Below are 13,922 nucleotides of genomic sequence, written 5' to 3' on the forward strand. Positions count from 1 at the left end.
TAATTGACTTTTTAAGGCTGTGAACAGTTCAGATGGAACCATTAAATGTATATCATTTTTCTCCTGTTTTACTAAATTTATAGATTTGGAACCCAAAACTAGTAGTTGTACGACTTAATGTCGAATAACGGTACAAAATTAATTTTTGGTATGTTTAAACATTATATTTAGCTATACTTTTTTTCAATAAATACTCATTCGCAAACAATAAACCCCTTGACACGTCTGAGAACAGATTGACAGTATTTGACGATGAAGGGTTGTGTCGATGGTGAAACAATTTGTTATAATGACAAATTGGAGCTAATCCAAATTTGGATGAAAGCTGTGACAGACATTATTCTCTAAGACAACCAAAACTGCATAGTCCATAAGGTAATTAAGGTCAGGAGTAGATGAGGCCACATGGAGGCAGGTCAAAAGTGTGGTTTTGACTGTATGGGGCTATATTGAATATATTGATGCTCAATATGTTGAACATATGTTGTAACCCATCTTGATGGAGATACCAACAGTCTTTTGCAACCTTCTTGAAACAGACACCGACGTAAAGTAGATTGAAGACTCATTGCTTTTTTTGTTGTTGCTATTTCATTTGTACACTTAGAGACATCGGAAGTAAACAATTTCTTTTTTCTACTCTTGGTTAGTTGCCTTTATGAATACCTCGTATTTAAAAATAGCGGAGATAAAATTTCAAGTAAATGCTACAGCAAATTTTGGGGTTTCCACTATGTGGACATGAAAATAATTGAAGTCCAAATTTGAACAAATACAAAACAATATATGAGTCCAGAATAATAAGTATTCTAGAATCAGGAGTTAAACCTGATACCTTTTCGTAGAACAATATCACAAGTAATATTTAAAGATCAATGGAATGTCTGTAATGTTGTTTATTTGAAGTTGTTACGCGTTGATCTGACATGTATGTAGTTTCTTTAAGTAAAAACACACCAAGTATAGTGTTGAATGAATTTTTTTTTTTTTTTAAATGACGTCTGGAGTGATGATTATCATTTATAAAAATATTGTTTTGTCTTTTAGTAATCTTTTTTTTTCTATATAAACGTCAGGGTAAAAATGCTCTTAGTTTTCAAAATAATTAGAATCACATGATAGATGTTAGTAATCAATCATGTGATTCTAATTATTTTGTATCACATGATAGATGTAGTTATAATCTACCTTTCAAATAATTATCTTCTTTCATAAGACAATAACTGTTGCTCAGAGAAGCTTCTTATTTTTTTATATATCAAAATATAAAAAGCTCTTACGGAAATTATAATAAGGATGTCACAACAAGAATTTCTTTGCAATAAACTGTCATATAACGAAACCAATTATTTTCAAATAATTCTACTTATATATATACATTTAATCTAATACTTTTTGTTTCTATATCTGTGGTGTGTCCATATAAAAACAATCTTCTCATAAATTAAGAAAATGTAAAAAAAAATCATAATTAATTTTTAACTTTAAATGTACAAACAGACCAATGTTCGTAGACATATATTTTAGCAAATTGTAGGGTCTATATCCAAATTACTTGGATGACTAAAGATACTAAAGAATTTGAACTCTAGTTTAAAACCTTTTTAAGGTCTAAAAAATTATATGCCACCCGCCCCCATATGGTCTCTTTTAAATAAAAACTTTAAATTTCTCACTTGTTTATTGCACAATTCCATTTTGGCTACTGTTAATGCAAATTGCAACGTACCAAAAGCGTAAATAATAATAGTTTGCTTATGAAAATTTAGGATATTTTGTAATTGAATTCAAACTTGATCCCTTTTCAATTTTGTAAGAAATTCTGCATCAAGAACATAAATCTAGAAAATTGTAAAATCATAATTAATTTTTTTACTTAATATATAAGTTCATTCAACCTAAGATTTCATAGACAGATTTTAGGCAACTATTAGCTTATTATTCAAATTTGTGGGATAAGTGTAGACACCCATGAAGTATCGCAATACTTTAAAATCTTAATTTTATTTAAGAGACAGATATTGACTCCAATATTTGTATAGATGTTAGTGCAGTCGACACGTAATATTTACTAAACTTTTTCCTAAAATGATAGTTTATCCTGCAAAAAGAGAAAATTCATACCCAACTTCTTATGATTTGAGTATAACGCACATTTCTTTTAATTGATTTCAATGAATAATTTAAATAGGAATCCATTAAAAAGTTAATTTCCTTACCTTCATTCGTGACATTTGAACAGAAATAAAGCAAATATATAATTTTAGTAAATATCTTATTTTCATACTCCAAGGCAACTTTTCCGCCCATCCATAATCAAAAGTCACAAAAAGTTACAAGTCCAACCGGTCTACTGTATATAGGTATGTTTATACAAAAGTGAAAATATATACTGAAAATTCGTATTGCGTCATCACAAAAGCAACCTGGAAGGATTTTTCTTAAAATGGAGTGTATTAAATTTTTATTTTTTTACGAATATTCTTTAATTTATATCCTCAAATGATTATTTTAACCCTTTGAGTGTGCTGAAAATTGCCAATTAAATTAGCCAAAATTAATAGTCACCACAAAATAATAATTTATTTACAGACGAGTATTTAGATTGATATAATTTCTTTTTTCATGGAACCATCTACGTTATTTTAGACTCCCAGTTCTGAAAAAAGTTATCAAAAGTAATTGTTGTTAATCTGTTTTAGTTACTTGTAATCTACTTTTCAAATGATTATGAGAAAAGTTGAGACAATTGGCAAACACAGTAGTTTACTACTCTTCAATTTCTAGACAATTTATACGGACTGTGTTCCAGTCCTTTGTGTAGATAATCTATTACTAAATATCCTGAAAATAGCAGGTCAAAGTTGTATATTATTTCTAAAAGATGAGTAATATATATATATAAATACTTAATTATAATTATTGTTATCCATGAGAGTAATATATCAAATTTTATAAATATATGTACATTCACAAGGGATTAGTGCCTTATTATGCATTTCCACGTTAGAGTCATGTTTGTTGCTTTTTTTTAATAAGCTAGATGACTTTCCATTAGTATTTTTAACGATTATCTTCTTATTCTTACATAAATATAAATTCAATATAGTTCTAAAAAATATGACCTTAGACGCGAGTGATACTTTTTGTAGTCGCAACATGGAAATATATTTTCTATTATACAAAACTATTATCATTATTTTTCCATTCTTAAAGTACGTGAGCTGATGGATAATGCAGACTAAATTCGATTATTTATTAAGGAGTTATATTCTGACGTCCAAATTATGAAAATAAGATTTATTGAGATTTTTGTCTTTTATTTAGATTTTTGATGCATTTTCGACCTTTATTTGCATTCATTTACCTTTTTTGGCAGAAAATGTGTATTGGTGCAATCTATTCATATTAATAGCTCTGATTACACACTCTCTAAGTTTTTTTTTGCATAACAAGAGACATCTGTCTCTTATATTCCTTAACCCTGTTTACTAGGGGGTATCACGGGAGCCCAAAATTGAGCTATCACACATTCTGACCACTCAATAGTTGCGAATGGTAAATGGAAATCCGTTTTACTGAAAAAAAATCCCGGAGAAAAAAAAAACAACCACCCTTTTTGTCCGGAAAGGTTTTTGTTTGAAGTAAAAAAAATTATGAAATAACCTTTTTTTTTCTTCTATATAAAAAAGCTTAATGTTCTTTAAAATGATATTGCACGATATGTAATTTTTTGGTAAAGTTTAAGACCCCGAAAAGCAATTCATAATTCCTAATAAAATAAACTATGAATCAAATCATTATATGAATATGATCGATTTGTCTAAGAAAGTAATTTCAGTTCCTCCAATCTTACAATATTGGTCAGATATAGAACTTATGAAAGCAAAAAATGAGCCTATGAAATTAGAGAAATATCCATGTCATTCCCAATCTGTAGAAAGGGCAGTGAAATTAGTTTCAAAGGCTTTCTGTAAGGTTTACGGATATAACCAAAACGGATACATTTTTTCAACTTTGAAATCAAGAGCATTTAAAACCAAGAGTCACTACCGAGTTTGATATATTTCAAATAATATGTTTAAAAATAGCATTCAGTAAAGATTAAGGATAATTATCCACATTATTATATACTAACTTATACAGAATAAAAAAGATAAGATATTTGCCGAATTTTCTTCTTTTCATAAGTAATTTTTTTCTTATTCGTCTATTTCGCTGTAGAATTAAGGGATTTTACTTAAACAAAAATTACATATTATGCAATATCATTTTTGAAAACACATAATCCTTTTTTATAAATAAGAAAAAAAAAATCTTTCATGATTTTTTTTTACTTCATACATAAATAAACCTTTCCGGACAAAAAGGGGGGGGGATAATTTTTTTTCTCCGGGATTTTTTATTATTAAAACGGATTTTTATTTACCATTCGCAACTTTTGAAGGGTCAGAATGTGTAATAGCTCAATTTTGGGCTTCCCTGATACCCCCTACCGTTTACCCTATCCATTTTGATCCGAAGGCTGTTAAGTTTTTTACAAGGCATTTTTCTTCTTTATATATTAATACTTATATATAAGTGTGCACATTTCTCTTTTCATTACCAATATACAAGGTCGAGGCGATATTTTTGATCCTTGATATTATTGAACATAATTGATTTTATCTCTATATATAGCACCATTTTTTTTCATTATTTGGACATCAGTAGTTATAAGAGTGTTCAGTTCTTGTTGGACAAACAGAGAGTAGAATTGGGGATCAAAACCAGAGTAATTTAGGCCTATATCCTTGCTAAATAAGAAGTGTTGAAGCTGTTATTATAAATTCTTGAAGAAAGAACCCCAAAATATAAAGTAATCATTAGAAGATGTACTCATCAGTAATGGAGATTAACACTGATGATTTGTTTAGGAGTTAGAACAGTTGAAATGCCTCGTTGAACTTGCCCAACATGTAGTAATTCCGTTGCTAGATATGAAATGGGATTTGTGCATGTTTCCCTTCTTTCAAAACTATTTGCAAAGAATATAATAATACGTAATTGCACCCTTGCTACTTTCCTTCAAAACATTTCTTTAAATACTAACATAAATGTTGCAAAAAAAAATTTATAAAAGAAGTATTTTTTTTGTAGAAAAATCGAAATTCTAGAAGGAAATTGCAAAAAAAAAACTGTTGACATTAAATTTCACAAAAAAAGTAAAGAACAGCATCTATTGGCATTGTTAAGAGAAACAAAAATCTGGCAAAATATTTAGTTCCAACATACAAAAAACAAAAAAAGTTCTGGAAAATAATGTCGTCAAAAAAATAACTGGTTCTTTTTTGCAAATATAACAAAAAATATTTAATAAAATATTCTGAATGCTAGCGCGTAACTTCTCAATTTAAAATTGAACTAACCAAATTAAATGTTTTCAATATTTTTCTGGGTCTAGTTTAATATGATCTAGATTTTCTTGAACGACCCTGGTGTAAATAAGTGTATAACAATAAATGAAAATATTTTATTAATGAATTATTGGAGTGCCTAAGTGCATAAATGTTTTTTTATTTTCTTAAGCTGTTCGTATTAGTCATATATGTTTTAAGAGAGAACATCGAAAAATAAAGTAATCACTATTGCGTGAAAAACATGGCGTAACATAAGGATTTTTGGTCTAGTTAAAAGTGAAGTCTTTATTGAACTGAGAGCTCCTCTTGTCTCCAAAATTCTTCAAATTATCGGGATGATTACCTTAATTTTTTTTGGATCATACTGGTAAATTAATTTATTTTCAGTTATGGATATAGTTCTTCTTTAAGTATGTTCATTGTTCAGTGGTGCATAAAATATGTAAAAAGAAACCCAAAAAGTATTTTTTTATCCTAACAGTTTGAACGATTTTTGGAGAAAAACAGCTAAAACGTAATGAGGTTATAATACAGAGTCTATCAGATAAATTGAAACCAACTTTTACTGGATCCACATCAATAAAGAGTGGATATATATATAATTTTAATGTACCATTTGAAAGGTTAGGTTATTACCTTTTGATTGAGCCTGTTTTGAATGTAGTCAAACAATATGTAACGATGGATCAGCGAAAAAGGTCAACAATTGTCGAACTTGCTGACGCTGGAACTACCCTAACACTATAATGAAGGGAAAATAGGACCGTCAAGCGGACAGACAATAGACAAAATGATAGGAGGCTGTACCAGGAGAAGTCTGCCTTTCCTCACGTCTTCAACATCAAGTTTCCGTTATCTGCTATGACCTTGGGCGTCCTGGGGAGCAACGGTAAGTGATACCTCAGGTCTTCTCTAATTCGAAGGAACGGGTCGGGTCATATAGATACACAAAGACTATTGTCGTTCCCTGGATGAACAAGGAGGCCAATGGAAACTAGTTAGTGTTTCAGTAAGACTGTGCTCCTGAACACAGCCAAGAAGATTCAGTACCAATAAAATCGGTTTTTTGAGCAACGAAATCACCCCCCCCAACTCCTCTAATATGAGCCCCTTGGACTTTTACTTATAGGGAAAGTTAGAGAGAGAGGTTAGTGCTACCACCCACAATAGCATCAAGGCCTTGAAGGCCACTAGGCGGTTATTGATCCTGCAGAAGTTGTCAGGGCGTGCAAGGCCTTCAGGTCAATAATTGAGAGAATGGTTGCCAAAATGAAGATCACATTAAATAACATTATTTTCAATCAAATAAAGAATCAATTGAATGATTGTACTTTGTTTTACTTGCAACCTTGATTGATCTAGAAGCAGTAAAATTCAGTCCCAATTTATCTGCAAGACCTTGTAGATCTTTAGAATTTCTGAGAGGAAGAATATAAACACAAATCACATTTCATACATAGGAGGGTTTACGCTGGAAATATTCCGATGCCAATCCTCAATTATACTCTCGGTGCAATAATGACATATGGTTATATATTATTTTTCTATTTGATAATCGGAAGAGGTCTTGTAATTTCCAACGTCTGATTAGATTCGTAATAGAATGTAGGATATCCTTCCAAATTCTTCAAATTGTTAGATGAACCGTATTAAATAATTAAAACATACTGGCCTATCATATTCTTTACATATATACCTATTGGCATAATCAAATTATGAAATTGTCAAAAGTTATGATATTCAAAATAGTTCGATAGAAATACATAATTGCATATATTTTACACAATTTTAGGCCGTTTTTTACAACAAGCGATTGAAGATACATTCGAAACTTTTTCTTATTGTTTATAGACTAGTTTTTACCAAGATTAATAGAAATACAAGGTTAGACCATCATGCAATAGGGCTTGCTAGAATTTTCGATCTGATGTATTGTACCGACTGCTGGCAAGACAGGGAGATTTTGACTAAACACGGAACCAATCATAGTCTATGACGTCGTGTTAGAATTTTCAATTTAATGTATCGTACCGACTGGTTGGCAAGAAAAACCGATTTTGACATAACGTGCAACCACTCTTCCACTATGACGTTAATAGTAAAAGCGTGGGGGAAGTCCAACATCAGTCGTACATGCCTTATGGTATAACCTTGTATTTCTATTAACCTTGGTTTTTACCTCATTAAGTGTTGTGTGTAAATATATTTGTAAATAACTAAGGATAATATGTTTAAGAGTGTCTTTACTTGGTATACAGAGCCATTAAAATTCTTTTTTTTCTAAAAATGAGAAGCTTATTCAGACAAAGAAAGTACATTGTTTTTTGTAAAATATTGTTATAAACAGTGAATATTAGAATCTTGTTTTTTTCCTTTCATAAGAAAATAAATGTTGATCATAAAAACCTTTTTTATTCTTTTTTTTTGAAAATATATTTTTTGTTGCAACAAAATCAAAGGAAACTAAAGGTCAATAAAAATATGCCTAAAATTTTATTAATCGACAATAAGGGTTCTAAAAATTAACTTTTAAATTGATAAATACAAATAATAATTACTTTGTGATAAATTAAGAATGAAGGCAAACTATGATTGTGCATGAAATATATTTAAAACTATATGTAACATTCTGTTAGTCGACATCCTTTTTACAACTTGTTTAGAGACCTTGGGAATAAAATAAAACGGAATTATATACACAATATAAAGTTTCACGCTTATAACCCTTAGATAAATAATATTTTGTATTATGTTTTCAACTATTCCGTCCATTTTCTACCAGTACACATCAATAAAAATCCTTATAATACAATTATGAATAAAAAACATCGAGAAAAACAAACTTATTGTTTAAATAATTTTGATTATATGAGTTTGGGGATTTTGAAACTAAAAAAAAACATCCAATATTTGGGAATCAAATTAGTGCCTATGAGCTTTAGATGAGGTTGCATGCCTTATATAAAATAATAGCTAGCATTTTTATCATTTGCAACTAATGTTGTATGTCTCAGTCATCCAATACTAGAAACTTGTAAGTAAAGGCTCAAGTACGCTGGCTAATAATGGTGTAGAAGGACTGAGAAATTACTACATTGACATTTGTCAACCCGTTCTCATATTTCAATGAAAAAAATACCACCCGTATATTAGATTAAAAGTACTCTCGAACCGGTCTTCCACCCCATTCAGTCTTTTTTTTTAATCGGTTCGATCTTTTTTACCATTCCCCACACTAACCATATATAATCTCAAATACTTGGAGTTGATTTCAGAATGGATAGATATATGTTGAATGAATTGTTTAAAGGTTGTAATTATTCCACAAATATTAAAGCATTTTTCATATGCATTTAAATTTGTACATTTAGTTTAAGTGCATTTATGCAAATTAGATGTCCTTCCCATTTAAATGTTGTTATACTTATATATTTTTCTCCATCAAAGGATGTTGTCTTAAAACCACTCAAAGAAGGTTTTCTTACATTGTTTCTCTTTTTACACTTCTAATTACATAAAAAAAAAACACGAACTTGATGTGGCTGTCGAAAGTTGAATAATAATTACGAATAATGATATAAATCTGTTGTATTTTTTAGCTGGCCAGGTTTTTTTTTTTTTGAATGGGTAGTCTGAAGAATGAATTTTCTCTTCCTTAGCAGTTGTCATGATTATTTAATTCTGGAGTAGTAAAAATCCTTTTTTAAAGACATACAATTATATTAACATTGGGAGTGTAACCCTAAAGATTTGTTGCAGACTTATAATTGTAAGTCCTTTTTGGTCTCAGAGTGGAATTGGGGGTCGGCAAGGGAGTAATTCTAGAAAATGTCCTTGTTTATATCCTTTTCGCCTTCCTCCCGTATCACAGCTGATTGTAGCTTATGATACATGATGAACATTATTCTTTCTCTCCTCCAAAAATTATTCAAATTGTCAGGATTACTATGTTGAATTTCGGTGTCTTTTTTTTAAACATACCATTCTACACTGGATTTTTAGCCTTAAGTCTATGTATATATTGGGTGTCCACAATAAATTGGAACTATCTTAAAATTCAACCTGCTTGATAAAAATGGAATTGGGAGTGTATTTGTTAATATGAAAAAGTTAGACATGATATTAAACAATAAATTTATTCAACATGTCCTCCCTCAGCAGCCACCATCTTCTCCATCCTGCCCCTAAAGGATTTGAATGCCCTGATGACTTCCGCGGAATCGACAGCATTCCACTTCCTCGTAATGGAGCCCGGGAACTTTGTGGTCAAGACCGCAGGGACGTCTTCTCTCTCCTTGGTAAGCCACCTGTCATTCTGGACGTTGTAGCTTCTGTCGACCGTCCAGTTCTTCTCGTCGGAGAAGAAAAAGATTCTTCCTCCATGGCTCTTCAGGTCATTGAGGAGACGCTTACCGTTGGTGAGTCTGGTGGCCTTCGTGGATGCCGTGAGGATGTGTTGTTCGGCTATTCGGTATGACCCGTACCCGAGGTCCTCATTCACATTCTGGGAGACCAGCTGCTTCCTCACTCCACGGTTCTTGGCCAACCTGGACAATGAAGTCCCCGGGGAAGCCTTGATGGACTTCTGGAGGCCTTCAAGGAAGCAGGGAGTGCGGATACGGTCACTTCTCATGTTGTGAGCCTTGCGGTAGACCGTCCCCTCAACCTTGCAGGCATTGAATACCCGGTACAGCGTGGTCTTGGGGTAGTTAAGAAGCTTGTAAATAGCAGAGGGCTTGTGTCCCGTGCAAGCCAATTCGAGGATGGTGTCTCTCCTTGCTTGTTCCATGATGACTATTGTTTGTTGTCGAAACAATTGTGGTGGAAGTTATAGTGTATTGTTCACGCAACCTTTTATATTAGTATGATTTAACCCCGAATATCCACATTATGGATCTGGATGAAGTTTAAAGTAGTTCCAATTTATCGTGGACACCCTGTAATATACCCATCAACTCTAAAATTAATTGGATCCCTTAATATATGCTCTTTTCCATCCAATATACCTTTAACCTTATCAGTAACAATATAGATAAATGAATATATTAAATCCTATAATAATATTTGAATACTTTTGATGAACTTCTTATTTATTTTTCAGATTTCCTAAGTAACTCTTATACTCCTCGTGATCTCAAAGTGAAAGAACGAATAAAACCTTCAAAACAACTAGAACGCAGCTTAGTCACCATCAGTGAATCCTCTGAAAACCTATATTCTCTCATCTTTTCAAAGATCTCAGGCATGGACAGTGAACTTGTCATCCCTCCAGAAGCTAAATACGATAAAAGACTTAGTATTTATCTCAACGACACTTCTTCTTCTTCTTCAGAAGAAGAAAATGATGTAGAGGATTTGGACGAGGACATGGATAACTATACAATCAATAATGATAATAATTCTTCACAAACCTCATCTGATGAAATGAATGAAGTATCTGAAGAGTTGAACGCGCTCAAGGATCGAGCAAAGCGTCTATCAGAGGAGTTGAAAATGTTGACTCAGTCCTCATATGAGGAAAGTGATACGAAAAATGAATCCATTTCACAAGAGCAAATACATTCGATCCTCAACGATGAAGTACCTCCTGTTCTTCCTACGAATAATGTTGAAAATAGTTTTAATCAGAATGTATTTGAGTTTGCGAAGAAACAGCTTCATCCCATTCGTACTCCGGCGGCCCCTTTGGAAGTAGAAGATAATCCATCTTTGATTCGGATTAATGCAGAAAGTTACATCGTCGACTCGGATGAGTCTGAAGAAGAAGAAGAAGAAGAGGCAGAGACGGAAGTCGTTGGAAATGAGAAGCTTGTGCCAAGGCTTAATTTTGATGCAAGAGGCCCAAAACCTCGCGAAGAAAAACCCTCCTTTCCAGATTTATGCCTCTATGGAGAGAAAAAATTAAAAACCTGCAAGGGAGGTGCAAAGGACTGGTTAATGCCCTTTCGTGAAAGGTTATACTTTGAGTCCACCTATGAGGGTCCTGAAAAGTAAGTTAATATATATATATATTTGTATTATATGAGGTATATCAATACAAAAGCAATCTTTAACATAAATTAATAAATTTAAAATTAATCTTTTTATATGTGTATATTTATAATTATGTCATTCGGGTTATTAGAATATGCAATCTAAAATGATTGCATTGTGATTCTGAAATTTAGAAGTACACGTATTATATAACCAAGCATGTTTCTATGATATTTTTGGCGCTTCTGAGGTCATGGAAAGCCTGTTTTTGATCCAAAAAGAAAATTCTTTCCATTCTCTCTTTCTATATCCCTCTCCTTCTCTTTGTCAATCCCCTCTTGTCTTCTTAATCTGTCTGTTTTCTTTTACTTTCATTCTTTGTTTCCATTAATCTATATTCAGCCCTGCAACGTAATCACCCTCTGCCTGTTAGGAAAATGAAAGATGACATTCTACCGAGTGTCCATTCTATTTATAAGTCTATTTTTTTTGTTACCACACATTTAATCCAAAACTTCCGATTAGATTAGTCTAAAATTTAGCTAGTAAATATATAAGCATACCTCCTAGTTGTTGTTTTTATACCTATCAGATAATGAAGAATTTATTTTCGGCCGAAATAGAAATACTTTTGCCTTCTCTCTATTCTACTCTTCTTCATCTGTCACTTTTCTTCTACCTTCACTCTTTGTTTCTATTCCTCCCATATTCGGCTCTGCAACGCGGCACCCTCTGCTAGTGATATATATAAACGTGTCAAATATTGGGTATATTTTATATTTTCTGGAAAGGATTGAAATATATTCTAGTACAGTAGGTCTCAACCCTTTTAGTAATATGTCCAAACTTTTGACAGTAACTTTATTCATTTCCCACTCCCTGTAATTATTCAAAATAATATATTACAATATCAGTTTTGAAAAAGTATTGCGAGGAAAAAATATATATATATTAATATGCTTTCCGGTTTATTTTTTATAAAAAAATCATTTTTTTAAAGTGTATAACATTTATAAAAGTTAATTAAAATACAAATATATTAATGAGGTCCTTGAGCCTCAAATCTATTGAAAAGATATTTTATTTGATGAATAAATTTTGTTAATTTCAGCCCCAAGTCAATTAGTTTAGTGGTATTTAGTCTATTGCTTTGCTAATTAGTGTTTTATAATGCATCTTTATGAACACCAAACTTGTTAATTTTTGTTTCAGCTTACGTTTGGTGTGTTAATAATAACGGGGATATAATCTTAATTTAATGTTATATCAAGTTTTAGGTCTCGACACTGTATTATTGAATTCCATTCTCGTGGAGCGTAGTCCCCATGTTAAGGGCCACTCTTCTAAAATATTGGCAAAATTTAAGGATTGATTTTTCTCAAACTTAGTATAAAGATTATAAATTAAATTATGAGTGGTCCAGATCAAGGTCAGTAAAACCCAAAAACCTAAATACCGCATAGTCGACCATAACTTTGGGCCAACAAATTGAGATCCATTACTCAATTTCATTTTGAACGAAGATTTTTGGCTCTATCGAGTGCTCACATTCTATTTTACTTTTTAAAAAAAAGTTAGACATTTTAATTGAGAATACAAAAGTATTTCAGCTTCATTTCTGGAGAAAAATCATAAGAGTGTATTTTTGTGTTGTTCTACATATTTAAATTATTTCTAATCTTTGATTTTTTTTTTTTTTGTCAATTAGGGAAATTGATTTCACGGATCCCATATTTTATGCTCCAACTGGGGATATTTATAGCTATTTTCAACGACGACAATTATATCCTCATCCTTTTAAAATGCCTACTCAATATCAAGTCAAAAAAGCACTCTCTGACCGGCGGAATCCTAAATAACTAACAGGACAAATGTTCACAATATTAATTATTATATAACATATATTTTTAATAAAATAGTATTTTATTTTTGTATTCAATATTTATGGATGCAGAGTGTTTGACATGGCAATTGTATATATTTGTATTATAACTATGTATAAATATTTTGTTTTATTCATTAGCAAAGGAGTTCCTTGGACAAAGGAGGGAGCGGGAAATCACATTGACAATTGTCAATACAATTTAATTTCTTTATATTTTCTACAATTTTAATAATAAATCGGGTAATATAAGGCAATTTGAAAACAAGTGTTTATGTTATATATTGCAAATAACATAGGAACTTAAATGTATGAAAAAAAATGTCTTGATGAAAAGTCCATCTTTTAGTTTTGTCAACAAAAATTCCAACCAGAAATTCTGAAAGAAAAATTTAAAAATCTGTTATTTACTAATTTTGAAAAAAAAAACCAACATAATTTCATTTATTGTCATTGTAAAGAACAACACAAACCTATTGAGAATTTTCATAAATCCAAAACCAAAAAAGTTATGGAGGATAAAATTGTGGAAAAAAAATCTCCCAAAAACTGCATCATAATGCAAAAAAGGCATAACTGTTCCATAATTTTTCGTTCCAAATCCAGCGTTTTCTAGCATTTCTTCTTAAAATAGAGCATTAACTTTTAATGAAAAATAAGAGAAAAAA

At 31.1% G+C, this 13,922-nt stretch overlaps 1 protein-coding gene across 3 annotated transcripts in view; it reads left to right on the forward strand.

Moving 5' to 3' along the window:
- LOC121126034 (uncharacterized) overlaps positions 1–13,522 on the forward strand; it is a 69,842-nt gene extending 56,320 nt beyond the window's left edge. For 2 of the 3 annotated variants that reach the window (XM_040721325.2, XM_040721324.2), the window contains exons 2-3: positions 10,501–11,389; positions 13,081–13,522. In XM_040721325.2, the coding sequence (XP_040577259.1) occupies positions 10,644–11,389; positions 13,081–13,231 (897 nt within the window). In that variant the 5' untranslated portion in view covers positions 10,501–10,643 and the 3' untranslated portion in view covers positions 13,232–13,522. Of the gene's footprint in view, positions 1–2,293; positions 2,364–10,500; positions 11,390–13,080 lie in introns of all 3 variants that reach the window. The other variant, XM_071891583.1, reaches the window with a different exon arrangement.
- The last annotated feature ends 400 nt before the right edge of the window (positions 13,523–13,922 follow it).

The sequence above is a fragment of the Lepeophtheirus salmonis genome, chromosome 11, assembly GCF_016086655.4.
Source record: "Lepeophtheirus salmonis chromosome 11, UVic_Lsal_1.4, whole genome shotgun sequence".
Classification (NCBI taxonomy): Eukaryota; Metazoa; Arthropoda; class Copepoda; order Siphonostomatoida; family Caligidae; genus Lepeophtheirus; species Lepeophtheirus salmonis.